Here is a 25,089-nt window from a genome sequence, read left to right on the forward strand (position 1 = left end):
TGAATCTCCTATTGCATATCTTATAAAAGACCCTTGGGATGGCCTGAGGGCATACCTGGATTATGCAGGATAATCTTCTCAAGATCCTTAACTTAATCATATCTGCAAAAGCTTTACCATATAAAGTAACATTCACAAGTTTTAGGGATTAGAACCTACTATTTTGAGGACACTTATTCAGCCTACTATATTAGTGTTTAGAAATCAAGATTGTGTATGTGTGTGTGTGTGTGTGTGTGTGTGTGTGTGTGTGATTTTGTATGTTGACCTTGTATCCTGCAACTTTGTGCTAACCTCACTTATGAATTCTAGGAGCTTTCAGTAGATTCTTTGGGATTTTTCTACATAGATAATCATGTCATCTTCAAATAGGGATACTTTTATTTCTTTCTTTCCAATCTGTATGACTTCTATTTATTTTTCTCGCCTTATTACATTGACTAGGACTTCCAATACAATGTTGTATAGGAGTGGTGAAAGTAGATATTCTTGCTCTGTTCCTAATCTTAGGGGGAAAACATTCAGTCATTCATCAGTAAGGATGATATTAGCTTCTATTTCTTCTTAAGATGCTGCATTTTTTAAAATCATGAGTGGATATAAAATTTTGTCATATGATTTTTTGGCATCAACTGATATAATTACATATTTTTCTTTCTTTAGATTATTGGTAGGATGGATTATATTCCTTGATTTCTAAATATTGAACCAGCCTTGCATTTCTAGGACTAATCCCACTTCATTGTGATGTATTATTATTCTTATACATTGCTGGTTTTGATTTGGGCTATTTTGTTGGGGTTCTTTTTATGTATATACTCATTAGAGATATTGGTCTGTAGTTGTTTTTTTCTTATATTGTCTTTTTCTGACCTTGGTATCAGGGTAATTCTGGAATAAACTGGGAAGTATTCCCTTTTCTATCCAATGGAAGAGATTGTGGAAGTTTGGTGTTATTTCTTCTTTATATGTTTCATAGAATTTGTCAGTGAAAACTTCTGGGCCTGATGATATTTTTTCCCAGATTTTTAGCTAATTTAATTTCTTTCACGATTCTATGACTATTTAGGTTACCTGTGCCATCTTGGGTGAATTTTGGTAGTCTGTGGTTTTTGAGGAATTGGTCCCTTTCATCTAAGTTGTCAAATATATATGCATAATATTGTTCATTGTATTCTGTCATTTTTATAATATCTGTAGTATCCATAGTCAAATCTCCTTTTTATTTTCTGGCAAGTTGTGCCTTCTCTTTCTTTTTCTTTGTCAATTTTGCTAGTGACTTATCAATTTTATGGATCTTTTCAAAGAACCAACTTTTGGTTTCATTGCTTTTCTCTGTTGTTTTTTCTGTTTCAATTTCATTGATTTCTTTATTTTTTCCTTCCTTTTGCTTGCTTTGGGTTTATTTTGCTTTTCTGTTGTCTCGTTTCTTAAGGTGGAAGCTCAAATTATTTGAGATTTTCTTCTTTCCTAATATAAACATTTAATGCTATAAATTTCCTTAAGCACTATTTTAGCTACATTTGACAAATTTTGATATACTGCATTTTCATTTTAGTACAAAATATTTTCTAATAACCCTTGTGACTTACTCTTTGATCCATTGTCAAACGTGTGTTGTTTAATTTCCAACCGTTTAGAGATTTTCCTATTTTTTATATTGATTTCTAGATTAATTCCATTATGATCTGAAACATACTTTGCATAATTTCAATTTTTTAAGTTTGTTAAGATTTATTTTGTGACCCATGATATGTTCTACCCTGGTGAACATCTGGGTTTTGAAAATTGGGTTTTCTTTCCGAGTTTGGGATTTGGGTTTTCTTATTCACTCAAGACTCTTTCTGGAAGGTTGTCACTCACAGCCCATTCTTTCCTTTCTCTAGAATATCCAGGATGTGAGGAGTGAGGATGAGGTTGAGGATGAAGAAGAAGAGGAAGAGGAGGAGAATGAAGAAATCACCAAAGGCAAAGAGAGAGACTGTTTGAAGAATGGCCTCGGGGCCAACAGGGACCTTATTCCCAACGGTCAGCATGGCCATTAGCTTGAAACCCATGCAGCCCCTGGGGCACAGTGTGCTAGGAGGTCTGCCGGAAGCCAGAGTTGCTTCCCCCTCCATACCTGGGGCCTACAGGAGCCACAGGGACCCCTGATTCTGCCCTTCGCTCTTTTTAACCACCACCTTCCCCCCTCCTAAGATGTATTTAACAAAATGTTGTTAACTTGCGTTAAAACGTTAAATATAGCACCCCTATGGATTTTACTGCAGTTAGGACTCCGACTGGTCAAAGATTTCAAAGATTTCTCCAGAGAACCATTTTAGTTCAGTTGTGTTCATTTATGTATGTGAGACATGTGTTTTTTCCAGGAGCTCACTTGGTTGTAGGCCATTTTGCCTTGCCACCTTGCTCACTGTCGGGACAGCTTGAGAAGTGCTAAGGTAACCCACTTTTTCAGGTGTGTTCAGCCCCCAGAGAGCAGCTGAGTCCCTCCCAAAAACAATGAGTTTGACGAGGCAACACAGCAGTGGCGGGAGGAGCAAGCCAGGGGACCAGGCTTCTGGGACTCACTGGCCACTCTCTGCCGTGGGCACTTCTTTGAACCTTCCAGGCCTTGGTGCTTCATCTCTCCGATGGGAATCATAATATTTGCCTTGCCTACCTCCCAGAGTTGGAGTAAGGATCAAATGAGATAATAGAAGTGAAAGTATGTACTGTCCACTGTGGGGTGACAGGGACCTGACCTCCTTACTATGATTCCGGCTCTGTCTGGGAGAGAGAAACCTGGTTAAACCGGGCACTGAATGGGCCTGAACAAAAAGCACAATCTTAAAAAATTCCTTTTAAGTGCGTCTGGAGATATCTGGAAATGCAAATATCCAGAAGGCTGTTTCCATTTTATTTGGTAACTGTTAGCTCTGCAAGGATGATTCTCAAATTCCCCCAAATTTTCTGCCCTCAGCCCCCTCCGGCCCCCCCTTCCGCCCCACCCCAGACCAAGGGGAGCGAGTCTGGGCCCCATTCCTTCTTGTCTTTTGCTGGCCTCTCCCTTGCTTCCTCTCTAAGAGGGAACTTTCCTGCCACTGCCCTGAGCCCCTCCTTCGGGCCAGCACAGCTGCCCAGCCAGCACCAAAATCCATCTGGGGGCCAGTCTGGGGGAGTCAGACCCAGGGCAGGCTGCTCACCGAGCTATTATTTCCCAGAAAGCCTGAACCTTTGGGGCACGATGTTCATGTGAGCTCCTGACCAAAGGGAAATCTTGGAAACAGAAAGAGGATGCTACCCTACTTCACCTCTGCTATCCAACCCAATCAGACCTAATAAGAGCAAAACAGAACAAAACAGAAGACTGGAAAACACCCCTGAGAAATGTCCAAGGACAAGCGCTAGTCAATGATAGTTCCTGGGGCTTCCAACCTCTCTGGGAAGACAGATTCAGATAGGTGGCTGGTGGGTCAGTAGCGCGCTGGCTGGTGGCCTCCACAGGGGGCACGTCTGAGTCCAGAATGCAGGGCAGACCTCAGAGACTTCAGGGTCCTGCTGACTGAGGAGCCGCAGAGCCTTGTCGTGGGGATAAAGCCTGAGCAGGATATGCAAACACCACCCCCCAGTCTCTCAGATTCTTGAGCCACATTCTGCACTTTTATCCTGTTTTGCTCGGGGGCCCATATTATAAAGCCCAAGGGGAGCCAGCGCTGTGCGGGTGCCTAGTAAAGGCACCTACATGGGCCCCACCAGATGTGGGCTGCAGCTGCCAGAGCGGGAAGGGCTGCACAGTGAGGGTGTCTACGTTTTTTGGGTTTTTTTGTTTTTGTTTTTTTTTTTAAGAAAAAGATGTTTGTAAAACCTTCAGGGTAAACCCAAACCAAAAGCAAAAACCCTTCAGAATTCTTTCCTCATCACAAATCTTTTTGAGGAATTGCTAGAACAACAGAAAATAACTCAACATAACTGTTGAGTTATTATTAATACTATATTATTATAATTATTTTTGGTGGAAGAAAAGCCAATTGAGACATTATTTTTTAGGTTTCCAGTTAACAGACTGTTTTTCCCTTGATTTATTTTCGTCTTGTCTCTGTACCAAATATCTTCTTGCTTAAGGTAAAACAAAACAAAACAAAACAAAACAAAACAAAAAACAAAAAACAACTGTGTATTGGCTGCTCTATCCTCCAGTTCTCTTTTTCTTATTTAAATGTGGAAGGGAACACTGATATGCCAACTTCAGCGATCTGTGATACAGTTGGAAGCACTGAACTACCTCTGGAGAGGTAGATACGCATTTTTGTAGCATCCTTTAGGGCTCCTGTGGTCAACTTCAAAGGTAACCTCTCTTCCTACCGGAAACAAGGGCTCATATTATGCCAGATGACTTTATAAGAATACAGTCCACTGTGCCACCCATGTTAGTGTGATAGTAATGACTTACCATAAAACAAAGACAGAATCCGAGACGGGTGGTGGCGAAGTGGATTCAGCACCCACGTTGCTTGGCTTCTTAGAGATCATTACTGGTCTCACCAGGAAGTGGAAGAAAAGATTTGCCAGGCCTCTAGAAATGCCCTGCTGGGAATCAGCGGGAAGAATGAGAAGGACAGAGCCAAGTTAGGACATTAGGGCTGCTATTCAGGCCTGACTGGGGTGAACCTCTTGGCTGGGCACAGTGTGGACAGACAGACAGCTGTGGGCTGGAGTCTAACCTGGGTGATGGCATCTGGGCCCTGTGGCACAAGGCAGTGCTGAAATGTCAAGAAAGGGGACTGATCCTAAAGGTACTGTCTTGACCACACTTTCACTGTGACTGTAGATCAAGTAGACATTCAACAGATAAGAGAATATTATGAGCAACTTTATGTCAATAAATTTGAAGGTGTGAATAAAATATATAAGTTCCTAGAAAAATAGCACTTGTCAAAATGGGCACAAAAAGAAGTAGATATTTAAATAGTCTTCTATGTAAAAGACTGTATAAAATCTGAAATTTCAAAATGCACTTCTCCATCCCACAAAAAAACAAATCTCTAGGCCCAGATGGCCCATCCAGTGAATTCTTCCAATATTTAAGGGAGAATTAACCCAAGTATGACACAAACTTTTGTAGAGGCAAAAGGAACACTTTCCACACTTGTTTTTGAAGACCTGTACAATCTTGATACTAAAATCTGACAAGAATATTAAAAGGCAAAAACCCAACAGTTATTGGCTAAGTCATTTGTGAACATAGGGGCAAAATTCCTCGACACGAGCAAACTGAATTCAGCAATACGTAAAGAAGAGAGTGTATGACAAACAAGTTAGGTTTATTTCAGGAACTTGTAGTTGATTTAGTGTTTGAAAATCATAGTTATTCACCATTTTAAAAGAATAAAGGAAAAAGCCCTGTCTTCAAAATCTTTAGATAAAGTTCAACATCTGTTCATCAAAAACAAACAAACAAAAAACAACAAAAACAAAACAAACAACCCCACAGAAAAGTAGGAAGGGACTTCCTTAATCTGATAAATAGCATCTTCAGAAAGCATAAAGCCAGTATCAGATAATGCAGTGATGGCCAAATACCAAAAGTTTTTCCCAAAGGAATTATCACTGAGACAGGGATGTCCGTTATTTTTAATAATGCCTGTAATCCTGAATATATTCAACATTGTATTTTTCATCCTGCCCAATGTAATATTTCAAGAAATAAAAATTACAAGACTTGAAAAAAAGAAATAAAAACTCTTACCACAAATGTAAATGCAAAAATCCCCACACATTGTGTGTGTGTGTGTGTGTGTGTGTGTGTGTGTGTGTGTGTGTGTGTGTGTGTGTTGTGTGTGTGTGTGAATTTATACAGAAATATCAAGGAACAAGACTGGCCAAGACAATCTTTAAAAGAACAAAACAGGAGAACTCATTTTACTAAATACAGGACTTATTACAAAAAGAGAGTAAAGCAGTGTGAAATTGGTACAAAGATAGACAAATAGAACAATAAAATTAGATAAAGTCCAGGAACAAACTCATGCATATATGGGCAGTTGGCTGTCTTTAAGGATAAAAATGAAACTTGATCTCTACTTAACATCATACACAAAATAAATTTCAGGGTTTTTTGTAGATCTAAGTGTGAAAGGTAAACTAAACAAAACTTCCAGAGGGAAACATAAGAGGACATCCATCTTCATGACCTTAAGATAGGCAGAAAGTTCTTAAAACATAAAGTATTATGCTTCAAGGAAAATATTAAATCAGATTAAGTGATAAGAAAGTTCTAGTTCTCAACTGACTCCATTAAGAGAGTGAAAAGGCAAGCCACAGAAATAATATATCTGCAACAATTAAAACTGACAAAGGGCTCATATCCAAAACATATAAAGGACTCCTACAAAAAAAACCCCTGACACCCCAATTAAAAAAAAAGATCAGCAAACACTTAACCAGATGCTTTACACAATACTGTATGGTCCAATAAACATATGAAAAGGTGCTCAGTTTCATTAATAGAACCACATAGAACCATCAGAAATCATGCGCTGCTGAAGGACTGCAGTTAGAGTCACTTTGAAAACATTTGTCATCATTTCCTAAAATTGGATGCATGCACGTATTATAATCCGGCAGTGTTACTCCTAGGTGCATATCTAAAAGGCATGCACGTGAACACCAGAAGAATGCACGTGAACGTTCCTATCGAACGTTCCTATCAGCAATGTTCGTAATAGCCTAAACAGGGCATTCCCCAAATACCCACCAAGAGTAGAATGGATAAGCCAATTGTAATATATATATTTTAAGATTTATTTATTTGAGAGAGAGAGAATGAGAAAGAGAGAGTACATGAGAGGGCAGTGGGTCAGAGGGAGAAGCAGGCTCCTCGCCGAGCAGGGAGCCCGATGCGGGACTCAATCCCGGGACTTCAGGATCATGACCTGAGCCGAAGGCAGTCGCTTAACCAACTGAGCCACCCAGGCGCCCTGGTACTGGATACCATAAAGCAATGAAAGTGAAGTGGTATTTGCAACAATGTAGCTTCCTCTTACTATCTTACTGTTTTGCCAAAGAATCTGGTAGAAAATGAATACATAATTTATGTCTCCGTTTTTTATAAAGTTCAAAAACAGACAAAACCAATCTATGATGGTAGAAGTCAGGATGCTCGTTACCTTTGGGGAGAAGGGAGACCCCGTGCCTACATGGGGCCAGAGTGGGCTTCAGGGTGCCAGTGACTTTCTGCCTCTGGACCTGGATAGTGGTTACCTGAGTGTGTTCAGCTTGTGATAAATCACCAGACTCTACACTTACAATATGTGTGCTTTTCTATAGGTATATTATAATATTTTATAAGTTGTTAAAATGAAAAAGCTAGCTACTTTTAAGTCCTTACCTTTCTGAGACCGCTGATATTATTGACCACAGTCTGTTCTTTTTTATAAAAGCTTTTGATATCAGGCACCTGGATCGCTCAGTCGATTAAGTGTCTGCCTTTGGTTCAGGTCATGATCCTGAGGTCCTGGGATTGAGCCCTGCTCAGTGGGGAGCTTGCTTCTCCTTCTCCCTCTGCCCCTCCCCCACCCCGCTCATTCTCTTTCTCTCTCTCAAATAAATAAAATCCTTAACAAAAAGTTTTGACACCAAAAGTATCTTATACATAAAAGTCCATAATCTCACTACCAGATAATCCTAATTGTCATTGAAAATAATAGTAATAAAAGTAATACATGTGCTCAGTTATGGCATTCAAGTAATGCAAAAATAATGTAAACATGTATCAAATGAAAAGCGGAAAAACTGCATACTGTCTTTCTCCAGAAAGGAAGCACTCCTAAAGTTCCTTGTGATTCTTTCCAGAAACATCCATATGCCTATTTTATCATGAATCTATGGTCAAACGCTGGCTCCCCAAACATCCTCAACACACCCTGTTGCTAAGACAGAGCCCCCAGAGAGGGTTGGCCACCCTCAGTGAGGAAGGGCAAGGTCGGATTGCATTGAGAATTTGAAGTTTGGTTTATGGCTCTTTCAGTGTCCAGACTTGATTAGGATCCAACTAAGGATAAATTAAAGATCAGGATATAACAGTTTAGGACTGGTGAAAGCAACAAGGTAAAGATTTGGAGGTGAAGCGTTCAAAAAGTTGTAAGTTTCTTATGCAATAAACTATCTGTTGATGCTTTCTACTGAAGAGTTGATGGGTCTTGAGAAGGTCCTGAAATAAACCATATAGTTCTGTGCCTGGCAGTAGTCTTCTGGAATAGTAAAGTCATGCTAATGAAGACAATGAAATAGTCATGTTAATGGAGACAGGTGTGGGGGTGTGGGGAGCAGGTGTATGGGCTCTCAGTATATACTTATGTTATTCATGTATATATTTCCATCACCTTTATCCATATAAACTCTAATGTGCCCAAGTGAGGGGAAAAAGAAGGCACAGGGGCACCTTCTGTGTATGCCCCGGGACTGTGAACACCCAGAGAAGGCGCCTTTGACCAGTTTGAACTAAGGCTCCATATAGGCTACTGGCAGCATTTTACAATACACTTTTTAAAGTGTATTGTAAAGATTGGCATGAGTCTGCACATTGTTCTGTTCCTTGCTTTTTCCTCAACAATGCATTGTAGAGATCTTTCCATATCAGCACACACAGATCCAATTCATTTCTGTAAGAGCTGCCCTGTAAGCCTCAGGAATTTATCAACAAGTTCAACCTGTCTTATATTGCTGAACGCTTGAATTTTGTCTAGTTTTTAGCTCTTATAATATTGCCGTGAACAGGGTTGGGGGAAAGTATCTAACCCAGGCTGCCTGGGTTAAAATCCCTGCTTTGCTGTTTACTGTGCTATCTTGGGCGGGTCTCTGGATCTCTTAGCCTTCAGTTTGCTCATCTGTAAGATGGGCAGAGAACTTTCTTCATTGTGTCATTTTTAAGGAGCAAAGGAGGTGATCCACATAATGCATTTTGTACCCTACCTTTGTGTATATAGTAAGCACTCAACAAATATTAACTCTTCTTATGGTTCATGATTACCTTCGGGTAAATTTCTACTGGTGGATTTCTGGGTCAAAGGGCACATGCAGTTTTCCTTTTAGTAGATACAAAGTGCCTTCCAAAAAGGTGCACATATTTAATTTCTGATAGTGTTTGAGAGTTGCCGTTTCTTTGAAATGGGAATCAGCAAACTTTCACCTTTTCTCCAGTCTGAGAATTTTGATATTTTGTTGTTTTGACTCACATGTCTTTAACGTGAATGAGATGGAGCATTTGTGCTTCTTCTACTTGCTTACCCATTTTTCTACTGGGTTAGTTTTCTTTTCCTTATAGGTTTCTATAAGCTCGCTCTAAATTAAGGACATTGGTTTCTTTACTGTCATATGTAACATACAATTTTCCCAATATGCCTTTGGTCTTATGACTTTATATGAGTATTTGGGGGGAGGGAGCATATATGAATTTTCATTTTTTTCTGCAGTAAAATATATCAATCTTTTCCTTGATGGTCTCTGGAGTCTGCTTCCTGCTTAGAAAGTCTCTAAACAAATTTATACATAAAAATCATTCATGCTTCTTGTTACAACTTACATGGGTTCATTGATTCTTTGCCTGGCATTTATTTTGGTGGAAGAGGTAAGGTAAGGAAGGGTTCTTTTTCTTTTTAAATGCTTTGCTGATTGTTCCTCAAGGCATTTGCTAAATACTGTATCTTTTTTCTTGTGTTTGAAATACCACCCTTAAATTCCCATCTGGACTCCTCCATTCTGTTTCACCAAAGTACTCATCCCATACTAAATTGCTTTAATTAGGGGCGCCAGGTGGCTCCGTTGTTAAGTGTCTGCCTTGGGCTCAGGTCATGATCCCAGGGTCCTGGGATGAACCCCGCATTGGGCTCCCTGCTCCGTGGGAAGCCTGCTTCTCCCTCTCCCACTCCCCATGCTTGTGTTTCCTCTCTCACTGTGTCTCTCGCTGTCAAATAAATAAATAAAATTTTTAAAAAATTGCTTTAATTAGTAAAACTTTACAATTGGTTTTCAAATAGATGGATCAGTGACCCATCTTTACTCTTGTATTTTCAAATTTCACTGGCCCATCTCACAGTTTTATTTAATTTTATTTCCAACATTTATTTTATTACAAACCAGATGAATTCAAGAGGTTTTTTTGGTAGGCTCCACTCCCCTCATCCACAATCCTGATGGCATGTTATTTTGAGATTGCTTTGAATTTATAATGCATTCAGGGGAGTTGACAAATTATTATTTTGAGTTTTTTTCCTTTAAATTTATTGTTATGTTAATCACCATACATTACATCATTAGTTTTTGATGTAGTGTTCCATGATTCATTGTTTGTGCATAACACCCAGTGCTCCATGCAGAACGTGCCCTCTTTAATACCCATCACCGGGCTAACTCATCCCCCACCCCCCCTCGCCTCTAGAACCCTCAGTTTGTTTTTCAGAGTCCATCATCTATCATGGTTCATCTCCCCGACTTACCCCCCTTCATTCTTCCCCTCCTGCTATCTTCTTCTTCTTTTTTTTTCTTAACATATATGGCATTATTTGTTTCAAAAGTACAGATCTGTGATTCAACAGTCTTGCACAATTAACAGCACTCACCATAGCACATACCCTCCCCAATGTCTATCACCCACCACCCCATCCCTCCCACCCCCCAACACTCCAGCAACCCTCAGTTTGTTTCCTGAGATTAAGACTTCCTCATATCAATGAGGTCATATGATACATGTCTTTCTCTGATTGACTTATTTCACTCAGCATAACACCCTCCAGTTCCATCCACATCATAGCCTTGCAAATGGCAAGATCTCGTTCCTTTTGATGGCTGCATAATATTCCATTGTGTATATATACCACTTCTTTATCCATTCATCTGTCGATGGAAATCCTGGCTCTTTCCACAGTTTGGCTATTGTGGACATTGCTGCTATAAACATCGGGGTGCACATACCCCTTCGGATCCCTACATTTGTATCTTTGTGGTAAATACCCCGTAGTGCAATTGCTGGATCGTATGGTAGCTCTATTTTCAACTGTTTGAGGAACCTCCATACTGTTTTCCAGAGGGTTGCACCAGCTTGCATTCCCACCGACAGTGTAGGAGGGTTCTCCTTTCGCCGCATCCCCGCCAACATCTGTCGTTTCCTGACTTGTTAATTTTAGCCATTCTGACGGGTGTGAGGTGGTATCTCATTGAGGTTTTGATTTGGATTTCCCTGATGCCGAGCGATGTTGAGCACTTTTTCATGTGTCTGTTGGCCATTTGGATGTCTTCTTTGGAAAAATGTCTTCTGCCCATTCCTTGATTGGATCATTTGTTCTTTGGGTGTTGAGTTTAATAAGTTCTTTATAGATTTTGGATACTAGCCCTTTATCTGATATGTCATTTGCAAATATCTTCTCCCATTCTGTCGGTTGTCTTTTGGTTTTGTGGACTGTTTCTTTTGCTGTGCGAAAGCTTTTTATCTTGATGAAATCCCAATAGTTCATTTTTGCCTTTGCTTCCCTTGCCTTTGGCGATGTTTCTAGGAAGAATTTGCTGCAGCTGAGGTCGAAGAGGTTGCTGCCTGTGTTCTCCTTTAGGATTTTGATGGACTTCTGTCTCACATTTAGGTCTTTCAACCATTTTGAGTCTATTTTTGTGTGTGGTGTAAGGAAATGGTCCAGGTTCATTCTTCTGCATGTGGCTGTCCAATTTTCCCAACATCATTTGTTGAAGAGACTGTTTTTTTCCCATTGGACATTCTTTCCTGCTTTGTCAAAGATTAGTTGACCATAGAGTTGAGGGTCCATTTCTGGCTCTCTTTTCTGTTCCATTGATCTATATGTCTGTTTTTGTGCCAGTACCATACTGTCTTGATGATGACAGCTTTGTAATAGAGCTGGAAGTCCGGAATTGTGATGCCACCAGCTTTGCTTTTCTTTTTCAACATTCCTCTGGCTATTCGGGGTCTTTTCTGGTTCCATACAAATTTTAGGATTATTTGTTCCATTTCTTTGAAAAAAGTGGATGGTATTTTGATGGGGATTGCTCTGAATGTGTAGATTGCTCTAGGTAGCATTGACATCTTCAAAATGTTTGTTCTTCCAATCCATGAGCATGGAACGTTTTTCCATTTCTTTGTGTCTTCCTCAATTTCTTTCATGAGTATTTTATAGTTTTCTGAGTACAGATCCTTTGCCTCTTTGATTAGATTTATTCCTAGGTATCTTATGGTTTTGGGTGCAATTGTAAATGGGATCGACTCCTTGATTTGTCTCTCTTCTGTCTCGTTGTTGGTGTATAGGAATGCCACTGATTTCTGTGCATTGATTTTATATCCTGACACTTTACTGAATTCCTGTATGAGTTCTAGCAGTTTTGGGGTGGAGTCTTTTGGGTTTTCCACATAAAGTATCATATCATCTGCAAAGAGTGAGTTTGACTTCCTCTTTGCTGATTTGGAGGCCCTTGATTTCTTTTTGTTGTCTGATTGCTGTGGCTAGGACTTCTAACACTATATTGAATAGCAGTGGTGATAGTGGACATCCCTGCCGCGTTCCTGACCTTAGGGGGAAAGCTCTCAGCTTTTCCCAATTGAGAATGATATTCACTGTAGGTTTTTCATAGATGGCTTTTATGATATTGAGATATATACCCTCTATCCCTATACTCTGAAGAGTTTTGATCAAGAAAGGATGCTGTACTTTGTCAAATGCTCTTTCTGCATCTATTGAGAGGATCATATGATTCTTGTTCTTTCTTTTGTTAATGTATTGTATCACGTTGATTGATTTGCAGATGTTGAATCAAACTTGCAGCCCAGGGATAAATCCCACTTGGTCATGGTGAATAATCCTTTTAATGTACTGTTGACTAGTATTTTGGTGAGAATTTTTGCACCCATGTTCATCAAGGATATTGGTGTGTAATTCTCCTTTTTGATGGGGTCGTTGTCTGGTTTTGGGATCAAGGTAATGGTGGCCTCATAAAATGAGTTTGGAAGTTTTCGTTCCATTTCTATTTTTTGGAATAGTTTCAGGAGAATAGGTATTAATTCTTCTTTAAATGTTTGGTAGAATTCCCCTGGGAAGCCGTCTGGCCCTGGGCTTTTGTTTGTTGGGAGGTTTTTGACGACTGCTTCAATTTCCTTAGTGGTTATGTGTCTGTTCAAGTTTTCTATTTCTTCCTGGTTCAATTTTGGTAGTTGATACATCTCTAGGAATGCCTCCATTTCTTCCAGGTTATCTAATTTGCTGGCATAGAGTTGTTCATAATATGTTCTTATAATTGTTTGTATTTCTTTGGTGTTGGTTGTGATCTCTCCTCTTTCATTCATGATTTTGTTGATTTGGGTCATTTCTCTTTTCTTTTTGATAAGTCTGGCCAGGGGTTTATCAATCTTGTTAATTCTTTCAAAGAACCAGCTCCTAGTTTTGTTAATCTGTTCTACTGTTCTTTTGGTTTCTATTTCATTGATTTCTGCTCTGATTTTTATTATCTGTCTTCTCCTGCTGGGTTTAGGCTTTATTTGCTGTTTTTTCTCTAGCTCCTTTAGGTGTAGGGTTAGGTTGTGTATTTGAGATCTTTCTTGTTTCTTGAGAAAGGCTTGTATTGCTATACTTTCCTCTCAGGACCGCCTTTGCTCCATCCCAAAGATTTTGAACAGTTGTGTTTTCATTTTCATTGGTTTCCATGAATTTTTTTAAGTCTTCTTTAATTTCCTGGTTGACCCATTCATTCTTTAGTAGGATGCTCTTTAGCCTCCATGTATTTGAGTTCTTTCTGATTTTCCTCTTGTGATTGGGTTCTAGTTTCAAAGCATTGTGGTCTGAAAATATGCAGGGAATAATCCCAATCTTTTGGTATCAGTTGAGACCTGATTTGTGACCTAGCATGTGATCTATTCTGGAGAATGTTCCATGGGCACTGGAGAAGAATGTGGATTCCATTGCTTTGGGATGGAATGTTCTGAATATGTCTGTGAAGTCCATTTGGTCCAGTGTGTCATTTAAAGTCTTTATTTCCTTGTTGATCTTTTGCTTAGATGATCTGTCCATTTCAGTCAGGGGGGTGTTAAAGTCCCCCACTATTATTGTATTGCTGTCAATGTGTTTCTTTGCTTTTGTTATTAATTGCCTTATATAATGGCTGCTCCCATGTTCGGGGCATAGATATTTACAATTGTTAGATCTTCTTGTTGGTTAGACCCTTTAAGTAGGATACAGTGTCCTTCCTCATCTCTTATTACAGTCTTTGGTTTAAAATCCAATTTGTCTGATATAAGGATTGCCACCCCAGCTTTCTTTTGGTGTCCATTAGCATGGTAAATGGTTTTCCACCCTCTACTTTCAATCTGGAGGTGTCTTTGGGTCTAAAATGAGTCTCTTGCAGACAGCATATTGATGGGTCTTGTTTTTTAATCCAATCTGGTAGCCTGTGTCTTTTGATTGGGACATTTAGCCCATTTACATTCAGGGTAACTATTGAAAGGTATGAATTTAGTGCCATTGTATTGCCTGTAAGGTGACTGTTACTGTATATTGTCTGTGTTCCTTTCTGATCTATGCTGCTTTTAGGCTCTCTCTTTGCTTAGAGGACCCCTTTCAATATTTCTTGGAGGGCTGGTTTTGTGTTTGTAAATTCCTTTAGTTTTTGTTTGTCCTGGAAGCTTTTTATCTCTCCTTCTATTTTCAATGATAGCCTAGCTGGATATAGTATTCTTGGCTGCATATTTTTCTCATTTAGTGCTCTGAAGATATCATGCCAGTCCTTTCTGGCCTGCCAGGTCTCTGTGGATAGGTCTGTTGCCAATCGAATGTTTCTACCATTGTAGGTTACATATCTCTTCTCCCAAGCTGCTTTCAGGATTTTCTCTTTGTCTCTGAGACTCGTAAGTTTTACTATTAGAGGTCGGGGTGTTGACCTATTTTTATTGATTTTGAGAGGGGTTCTCTGTGCCTCCTGGATTTTGATGCCTGTTTCCTTCCTCACATTAGGGAAGTTCTCTGCTATTATTTGCTCCAATATACCTTCTGCCCCTCTCTCTCTTCTTCTTCTGGGATCCCAATTATTCTAATGTTGTTTCATCTTATCGTATCGCTTATCTCTCGAATTCTGCCCTCGTGATCCTGTAGTTATTTCTCTCTCTTTTTTCAGCCTCTTTGTTTTCCATCATTTGGTCTTCTATATCGCTGATTCTCTCTTCTGCCTCATTTATCCTAGCAGTTAGTGCCCCCATTTCTGATTGCACCTCATTCATAGCCTTTTTGATTTCGACTTGGTTAGATTTTAGTTCTTTTATTTCTCCAGAAAGGGTTTCTCTAATAACTTCCACGCTTTTTTCAAGCCCAGCTAGTATCTTTAAAGTCATGATTCTGAACTCTAGGTCCGACATCGTACTAATGTCCGTATTGAGTATGTCCCTGGCTGACGGTACTATCTCTTGTTCTTTTTGCTGAGGTGATTTTTTTCGTCTTGTCATTTTGTCCAGAGGAGAATAGATGAATGAGAACAAAATGCTAACAGGTTAACAACGTCCCCAGCAAATATACTCTATATAAATCAGAAAAGACCTGAAACCAGGGGAAAAGAAAGGGAAAGAAAGAGAAAAGAACGAGCAAAGAAAGAAAAGAAAAAAAAAAACCAAAAAGAAAAAGATTAAAAACAAAAACAGAACAATAAAAAAAAAAACGAATATGATCAAATATGATCAGGCTAGTGCATAGATCAGTGCCACAGACTAGATTTTGGGCGTATTTTGGTCTGTTAGAAAAAAGTGCCTCCTAAAATTTTAAAGGAAGAAAGACTTATATATGTACAAAATAAGGGTTGATACAATGAAGAGATGGAAGATGATTGTAAAGATGAAAATTATAAAAGATTTTATAAAAGGAATTGGTACGATAAGAAGTTGTTTGAAAAAAGAAAGAAGAAGATTTAAAAAAAAAAGGGAGAGAATGTGATCAGGCAGGAGACTAGAACAAAGCCATACACTAGTGATTTAGGGTATGTTTTGATCTGTTAGAAGAAACTGTATCTCAAAATTGTAAAGAGAGAACAACTTATTTATATATGCCAAAAATAAGGGTAACTACTATGAAGGGATAAAATATGACTCTAAAAATGAAAAATAAAAATTTTTTTAAAAAAAGGGATTGATAAGATGTTGCTTGCAAAAGGGAAAAAGAAACATTCAAAAAAAAAACAGTTAAAAAAATTAACTTTGAAAAACTAATGAATCATGGTAAAAAAGCCATGAATTCTATGTGCAGTATTCCCCTAGCGCTGGAGTTCTCCCGTTCTCATTGATCGGTAAACTTGGTCTTGGCTTGCTGGCTGTTCGTGCTGATCTTCTGGGGGAGGGGCCTGTTGCCGTGGTTCCCAAATGTCTTTGCCGGAGGCGGAATTGCCCCGCCCTTGTCGGTCCCAGCTACGCAAGCTGCTCGGGTTTGCTCTCAGGAGCTTTTGTTCCCTGCAAGCTCTCAGTACAGCTTTGGAGGACAACAGTGAAAATGGCGGCCTCCCAATCTCCGCCTCAGAGGAGGCAAGAACTCAGGGCCTCGCTCCTCAGTGCGCCCCCAGAGAAAAGCAGTCACTCCCGTGTCTCCGGTCTCCGGCCGCACTCCGTGCTCACCTGGCCTGTGACCGAGCGTTTCTATGTCTGGCACCCGACCCCGTGTGGAGTCTCCAAACCCAGCACATCCCTGTGGTGCGCTCTCCTGCCGCTCCTCCCCGGGAAGGAAGGGGAGTGTCCCCAGCTCTGCTGCTTGTTGGGTCCCTGCTGGAGGAGCAGTGGCCCGACTGGGCCGCGGATCACAGTTTATGGCAACCCCGAGCTGAGAGCCCGCGCCTCAGCTCCGTCTCTGCAGCCGGCTTCCCCGCTCCGATACCTGGGAGCTCTGCCGCACTCAGGCACCCCCGGTCTTTCTGTGACCCCGAGGGTCCTGAGACCACACTGTCCCGCGAGGGTTCCACCCCCCGCTTAGCCACTGGAGCGGCGTCCCTCAGCGGAGCCGGCTTCTAAAAGTTCCGATTTTGTGCTCCGCGGCTCTATCACTTGCCAGAAGCAGCGGAGGCCCCCTCCCCCGCCGTCTATCCTCCCGAATATCACCTCGGATTCACTTTTCCGCACGTCCTACCTTCCAGAAAGTGGTCGCTTTTCTGTTCAGAGAGTTGTTACTATTCTTATCTTCGATCTCCTGTTGTGTTCGTAGGTGTTCAGAATGGTTTGATCCCTATTCAGCTGAATTCCTGAGACCAGATGAAATCCAGGTCTCCTACTCCTCCGCCATCTTCTCCTGATTTAATATGTTCTTTTTGGTCAATATTTAGAAAAGCTACCAACTTTTGTATGCTAGTTGTGTAGTCTGACACTCCAATCATGTTTCTGATAGGTTTTCTTTTTTAAAAAAATATTTATTTATTATTTTTTAATAACACTTTTTAAAAGATTTTATTCATTTATTTTGAGAGAGAGAGAGAGAGCACGAGTAGGGCAGAGGGGCAGAAGGAAAGGGAGAAGCAGGCTCCTCGCTGAGCAGGGAACCCGAAGAGGGGCTCGATGCCAGAACCCCAGGATCATGACCCGAGCCAAAAGCAGATGCTTAACCGACTGAGCCACCCAGGGGCCCCTTTATTTATTTATTTTTAAAGTAGGCTCCACACACAAGGTCGGGCTCAAAGTCAAGACCCCAAGATCAAGAGTGGCATGCTCTACCAACTGAGCCAGCCAGGCACTCCATCTGATAGGTTTTCAGCATCTCCTAAGGCTTTTTTTTTTTCCTTCAGTTTTTAAAAATCAGGAATGGGTGTTGCAATTCATTTCTTGGAGTGCTGATCTAGTCATTGTTTTTGTTAATGTGATAAATTAGTTTCTTACCATTAGACTAGGCTGGCATGAAGGGGGTCAACACTTCTTGGTCACAGTGTGTTATCTCTTAATTTACTGACTTTTTTTTGCCAATATTTTAAGATTTTAGTGTAGATTTTCATAAAAATGCTACCGTGCAGTTTTCTATTTTGTGTTCTCAATGTTTTTTAAATATAAATGTTGTGCTGAATTTATAAAGAGAAATTTGGAGGATTTTATTCTTTTCTTGTTTTTTTTTATTTTGCTGTTTTGTTTATTGTGTATTTTATTGTTTGCTCTGCGTATATGACATTATACATGCATAATTTATCATGTGTTGACATTTTCCAAAATCAAGTGATGTGTGAAAATCTTACTTCCCTCTATGTCCCTTCCCCCACTTATATTTTTTGCCTTAATGATATCCTCTATGTACTTTGAGAACCATATTCGGTAATGTGAGAATTTAGGCTCCAATCATCACACATAATTTAGAAAAGCTGAAGAGAGGAGGACTCTGTCATATTCACCCATATTGTTTCTCAGTCTATTTGTTTTCTCTTCCTTTCCTGGTGTTCTAAGCCTCCTTCTTTCATCATGTGTCTCCATCTAGAAAATTCTCTTCAGACTTTTTTTTTAGGGTAGGTGCTGATTTTTTCTTGTTTCCCTCAGCTAAGGATGTTCTGATTTCCCTTCATTCCTGAAGGATATTTTTGCCGGCTATCGAATTATGGAATAAATAACTATATAACTAAATAAGTATATAATTATAGTTATTTTCTTTCAGCATTTGAAAAATGTTGCATCGCTTCCTTCTGCTTTTTATGGTCTCTGATGAGAAATCTGCCATTATTTGAATTATCTATCCCCTATTGGTAGGTGTCATTTGTCTCCCGTGGCTTTACGTTTTGTCTTCAGTTTTTAAAAGTTTGATTATGGGCTGCCTGGGTGGCTCAGTCGTTAAGCTCAGGTCATGATCCCAGGCTCCTGTGATCGAGCCCCACATCGGGCTCCCTGCTTGGCGGGAAGCCTTCTTCTCCCTCACCCACTCCCCCTGCTTGTGTTCCCTCTCTCACTGTGTCTCTCTCTGTCAAATAAATAAATAAAATCTTTAAAAATAAATAAAAGTTTGATTATCACACATGTTGATATGAATTTCTTTGGATTTATCCTGTGTTGTGTTTGCTCAGCTTCTTAAATCTGTAAGTTTCTACCTTCAACTGAATTAAGATTTTCAGTCATTATTCATTTGAATACTTTTCCAGCCCCTGTCTTTTTTTTTTTTTTTTCTTTTCATCCCGGAGTCCAATGACATATATGTTAGCTCATTTATTATACTTCCACAGGTCCCTGAGGCTACGTTCATCTGTTTTGGGTTTTTGTTTGTTAGGTATTTCACTCTATTTTCTCAAGCTTCCCACCAGACAGAGGCTGATAGATACACTGACGCAGCCCTGGCTCATCGGACACCTCATGGCTTCCCCACGTGGTTGCCACTGACATTGCAGGGCCGGGCGCGCGTTCTCATTATCATCGGATAGTGAATGTCCCAGCTCCTCACTCAGCCTTCAGTGACACCAGCCCAGCGTAGGGAGGGGGCCAGGATGCCTTGTTACAGCAGCTGAAAGTCTAAACTTCTCCCCTGATCTTTGCTGACAGAAGTAAAGGTGGAGCCATAGTTTTCCCCACAGTGTCAGGATAGAGGAGTTGTAAATGTTCTCGTTTTGCTAAGCTCCTTTTCCTAGTCTCTTGGCCGAGAGAACAGGGTTCTTGGAGGGCTATCTGTGCCCATTGATATTGATGGTTGGCTAGCTTCTCCAGCACTCAGTCCTGGATTTATGGGGCAAAAGGAAAACCCGACAAAGTCGCCACTGGGTTGTTCCTTGGGTCCTGAGGCCCCTAGCTAGTGTGCCTTCTTTTTCTCCACCTTTCGGGGTCTTCTCATGCTTGCTTGAGGTATAATATCCAGGGTTTTTAACTGTACTTAGTGGACAGGATAGGGAGAAATATGCTGACTCCATCTTGTCTGGAAGTCTTCTCTCGTAATCAGTAAGTTTGTTCCATTCCTCTTTATTGACATAACACTTGTATTTGTTCTAAGTTCTCTCTTATTTTCAGATTTTAATTCTCCTCTTGTTTCTATCTTCTCTGTAGGAATTATTTTGCAGTAGCTGTGCAGATGAGTTTCCCTTCTGCTAATCTGGAAGCTTTACAGTCAAGTTAGATTCCTGAAAGATTATCTTTATGCATGTTAGTGGGAGGTTATAATTTCAGATATTAACTATAGCCTCAGAGCTTCCAGTCTTAGTAGGCTCTGGCTCACCCCAGGAAACGGGGGCGGGGAGCCTTCCTGTTCAGGGTGACACAGACCAGGGGCCATGGGATAACGTTTGGCTCTAGCAGGCCCTGAAGTAGGTTAGTCTCTCCTTTTTTCATGTGGAATGTCTTGAAAGGGAAGGGGAATCTGGTTCAAATTTCTCATATGGAACCCTTGGTGTCTACCTGATTGTGGATGTGCTCCTTTGGAAAAAGAGAGGATAATTGGGGCCCACCAATATATATTTTAAGTAGTATAAGCTGGGCATTTTTCTTACCTTTTACTCAATCCACAACCACTTAGGAATATTTTGTGCCTCTAGGTTTGATCTTCTATTGGAAACCCCTATACATTCTGGATTTGCAGAAGGGGGAAACCAAAGAAAGCCGTGAGGAGGTCTGAGGGTTCTTACCAACTCTATGGGGGGGGTGCTATTTCCACCCACTGTCTGCTGATTCTGGGGAAGGCGATGCCTTATCTTCCATCTTCCACTAACCCCTTCAATAAGATGATTTTTGTGGAGCTTTACTTTCTGTCCCGGGTGTTAGAAAAACAAACAGGCCATTACTGAGGATTACTGGAGGGGTCCATTTTTAAATGAGAAAACCTAAGTCCATCTAGAAGAAGGGACTTGCCCAGTGCGACCAGGTGATACTCAGTCCCATCTGGGCAACTTCCTTCACTTTTGGGTAAAGGACTCAGGCTCCTTGCCACGGCCGCAGAAGCCCTGGCAGAACATAGGATCCATACAAAGTGGGCTGATGCTTTCCCACTTGAAATCTGAACGGGAAACCCCACACCTTCCCTTCAAGGCTTGGCTCTGAAACCCCGCACTGTAAGCGGCCCGCTGACTCTGACAGTTTTCTTGGTTCGTTCCCCCCTTCCCCCAGGGATAGCCATATATCCCCAGAGACATTCCTGCTGGCGTCCCTGGGTCCCTGGGAACTGACCCCATTCAGCCCCAGTTCCTGTGAGCAAGGAAGTAACTCAGCCAGTCTCAGGCCGTAAGCAAAGGCTGCTGGGGCCGAGAAAGTCAGGCAGTTGCTGAGGAAAATCTGTCCTGGGTCCCAGTGAGGCAGAGACCTGCTCCCCGCCCCCCGCCCCCCCCCGGGGGGGGGGCTGCTGTCTGGATGCTCCCTCCCCCCCCAACCTGTTTGAAAAGGCCCTTGCCAGGCTGTCACTCTCCTTTGTCCTTGCAAATAAAACCTTCCACCAGGTGGCCCTCAAGCTCCTGTTCAGGAGAAGGGCAAGGCCCTGGCGGTGGGGGTGGGGGTGGTGGGGGTGGTGGGGGTGGGGGGGTGGTGAGACAAAATCCATAGGCTTTTCAAGAGAGAGAGAATAGGCCACAGAGAGAAAGAGATAAATGAGATTCTCAACCAGAGCTGTTCTGGGAAGACGTCTGTCCCTGGGCAGATGCCGTGGATGCCCAAGCCATTCGTCTGGGATTTGGGACAAAAGCACTTGGGACCCTTGGCCGGCCATTCTTCCGCGCTGGGCAACACCTCACACGTTCTGTTCTCCTTGGTCTCGGTGCGTGGTGGACAGGTTCCCCGAACTCGCTGCTAACAGGTGTGGTTTGCCGTGCGAAATCACTGGTCCTCCACGGGCACCGTTTGTTTTTATAGCAATGACATCCATCGGAGAGCAAACCTAGCGATAGACAGGACGCCCTGGGCCGAATCCCTGGGCTTCTTCCGCACCAAACCCACAGGCTGAAGCAGACTCGGTGGAGACCTCGTGGGGCGGATGCAGAGCGGACTCCATGCACCTCCTGCCCCCCACAGAGGCGGCTGGGTTGGGGTGCAAAGTCTCTTTGCTCCGGGCCTTTTGATGCTGCTTTGAGGGGAAGGGGAAAGGGAAGGAAGAGCTTTGTAACATTTACACTGAGATCCTAGGATACGAACTTGCTCTTAGAAGACAGAAATCAAGGGCGCCTGGGTGGCTCAATGGGTTAAGCGGCTGCCTTCAGCTCAGGTCATGATCCTGGCTCAGTGGGGAGTCTGCTTCTCCCTCTGACCCTCCCGCCTCTGGCGCTCACTCTCTCTCTCAAATAAATAAAATTAAATTAAAAAAAGAAGACAGAAGTCAATGCTTCTCACTGCAGGCTATAAATACCACTTAAGGGTCTGGATTCTGTTGGGCTTTATATCCAACACACTCTGGAGTAGGAGCCCTTAATCTGGACCCAAGGGGTCATCCTTTTCAGAGGCAGAAGAATCTGAGCCCTTAGGCATCAAAAGACAACCACCTGAGGTCAGGTAGGTTAGAGGGCTGTGGGTCAGATGGCACTGGGCAACTCGGTGGGCCATGCGGGGTGGCCGACAAGGAAGAGCACAGGAAGACCAGGCCCACAGGTAGGTCATTGCTTGGGATTCACTACTAAGGTTAAAGTATGGACCTGCAGGTTATTTATTTAAGAAAGAAAAAAGAATGGATTCAAAATTACATAATTTCGTCTGTGATATTCCACATCATTTCATCCAAGCCATGAAATCCATTTCATCAGTGTGCAGACAAGGAGACAGAGAGGCTCGTGGGGAGCTAGGTGAAATGCACAGAGTGTGGTTTCTGGAGCCCCGGGGGCGGGGGGGGGGAACGACAAGTTGGAGTCACAGCTCACCACTCATGAGCTATGCAGCCCGAGGAAACTTCTTCAGCTCTCTGAGCCGACACTGTCTTAGCTGTAAGGATAATGCCTTCCTCTGAGGTATATTGTAAGTATTAAATGAGATCCATTTTGAAGCACTAGGCACAGAAAGAGTCCTAGCTCTGTTTCCAAAATGGTCAAGTCACCCATCTTGTAAATGGCAGAGCTTTGATTTAATCTGCAGTTTTGACTGATCTCCAAGAACGATGCCCTTTGCATTGATGTGATCAAAACATATTTATTGAGGCCCAATATGTCAGCCCAAGGGGTCAGAGGTGAAAGAGGCAGAGGGCTGGTGCTCTGTTTCTCAGAGGGGCACCACTTGGTTCTTGCTGGCATTTCTGGGGGGCTCGGCTGAAGCTGGTTCTGAGCCGTAGGGCCAGGCTGTCAGCTGCAGCTAATAAAAGCTGGACAATAGGAAGGAGCGCCCTTCTCCCTTCTAACTGCATTCCAGTTAACTAATTAGTTAACTAGTTCCAGCAGCGCCTTCTTAACTGTTCCTACCAGCAAACCTAACAAGAAGCCAATTGGCAAGGGGGTCTGGGACATGTAGTTCGTAGGGAACCAGACTCAGCACCACAGAGCAGAGTTGAAGGGGGACTTGGAGCCGAGAGGTAATCGGTAAATAATGAGAATGAGAACAGTCTATCCATCTGACAGTTCAGCACCCACACAGGCCCTTGTTTAGGTATTTAGAATTCCATACAATAACAATGTCATGCTTCTATGTAACAAGATGCAACTAGAAAAGAAGAGACACAAATTAGCACACACACAGAGCAAGCAAGGAAGACATATACACAGAGCTAGAATCCTCATTACAATGGTCACGGGACCATTATTCATAATTTATAATTCCCTTAACCAATTAGGATATTCTCTCTCTCTATTCCAGAAGAATGTGAAGAAGATTGGCATTCTTAGATGTTTGTTAGACTCCTGTGGTAAGGCTACCTTGGCTTGGCCTATTGTTTTAGAGAGTTTTAAATAATGGTTTCTATTTCTTTAATAATTATAAAACTCACCAATTTTTTTGGTATAATTGATTACTAGCTATTATTTTACTTTTAATTTGTCCATTTCATCTATTAAAATTTCAAATTTATTGGCATAAGCAAGTTCATACTATCGTTTTAGGATTCTTTTGAAATCTGTAGGTCTGTAGTGGTATTTCTTTTGATAACTTGTTAAATAACTTGATATTAGTTATTTGTGTCTTTTTTAAAAAGAGTCTTCCAAGGGTTTATTGATGCTGTTAGTCTTTTCACAGATGGCTTTCTTGATCATCTATATTATATCTTTGCTTCCATTTCATTAATTTCTATTATTATCTTTATAATACCCTCTTGTTATTGTTTGGGTTCTAGTCTTTTATTCTTTTTCTAACTTTTTGATATGAGTATTTATACATTTTTCAGCCCTTCTTCTGTTTTATTACAAATTCTCCCTTTAGGTATGGCCTTAGTTAAATCAGAGAAATTTTAATACATAGTAGTTTCATTGTCATTTAATTCAAAATATTTTTAAAATGTCCAAGAAAAAAATTTTTAAAAATTTTAAAATTTCCATTATGACTTCAATTTGACCCATAGGTTATTCAGAAGTGTATCTCTTAAAAAAAAAAAAGAAATGTATCTCTTAATTTCTAAACACCTATACATTTTATAGTAATATTTTTATTGTCAATTTCTAGCTGAATTGCACTGTGATCAGAGATTACACTCTATTAGTCAGCGTCAGGATTGGGGTCTCCATGAAATAATCCCATAACTATGTAAGCATTAAATTAAACTATACCATAAGGAACACTGTGGATCCAATGGTTTCATTGGTGAGTTCTACCAAATATTTGAACAATAAATAATACCAGTCAATATATACTTTTACAGAGAATAGGAAAAAAGGAGCCACTTCCCAATTTCCCTTAGGGGACTATAATAACCTTGATTATCTCACAAAAAACATCTTGAGAAAGGAAAATTACACACCAATCTGATTCGTGAACATGAATTTGAAAATCCTAAACAAATTACAAGCAAACAGAATTTTAAAATACATCATACTAAGTGTATAGAGAGGCAAGACTGGTTTAACGTAAAAAAATTAATGTTCAGCACATGGTCATGAAATAATTGACTAGCCACATGCAAAAAAAAACAAACAGAAAAAGAACTTGGATCCATATCTCATACCATATACAAAAATCAACTCAAAATGATCACAAATCTAAACATAAAATCTGAAACAAAACAAAAATTTCTAGAAGAAAACATAAGAGGAAATCTTTGTGACCTT

General features: G+C 41.0%; 1 protein-coding gene across 4 annotated transcripts in view; it reads left to right on the forward strand.

Annotated features, from left to right (window-relative positions):
• Nucleotides 1-2,299, forward strand: part of CERS3 (ceramide synthase 3) — a 113,295-nt gene extending 110,996 nt beyond the window's left edge. For all 4 annotated transcript variants that reach the window (XM_027571436.1, XM_027571435.1, XM_027571437.1 and 1 more), the window contains one exon: nucleotides 1,887-2,299. In XM_027571436.1, coding sequence (XP_027427237.1) covers nucleotides 1,887-2,045 — 159 coding nt within the window. In that variant the 3' untranslated portion in view covers nucleotides 2,046-2,299. The remainder of the gene's footprint in view (nucleotides 1-1,886) is intronic.
• The last annotated feature ends 22,790 nt before the right edge of the window (nucleotides 2,300-25,089 follow it).

Source organism: Zalophus californianus, chromosome 6, assembly GCF_009762305.2.
Source record: "Zalophus californianus isolate mZalCal1 chromosome 6, mZalCal1.pri.v2, whole genome shotgun sequence".
NCBI classification, from domain to species: Eukaryota; Metazoa; Chordata; class Mammalia; order Carnivora; family Otariidae; genus Zalophus; species Zalophus californianus.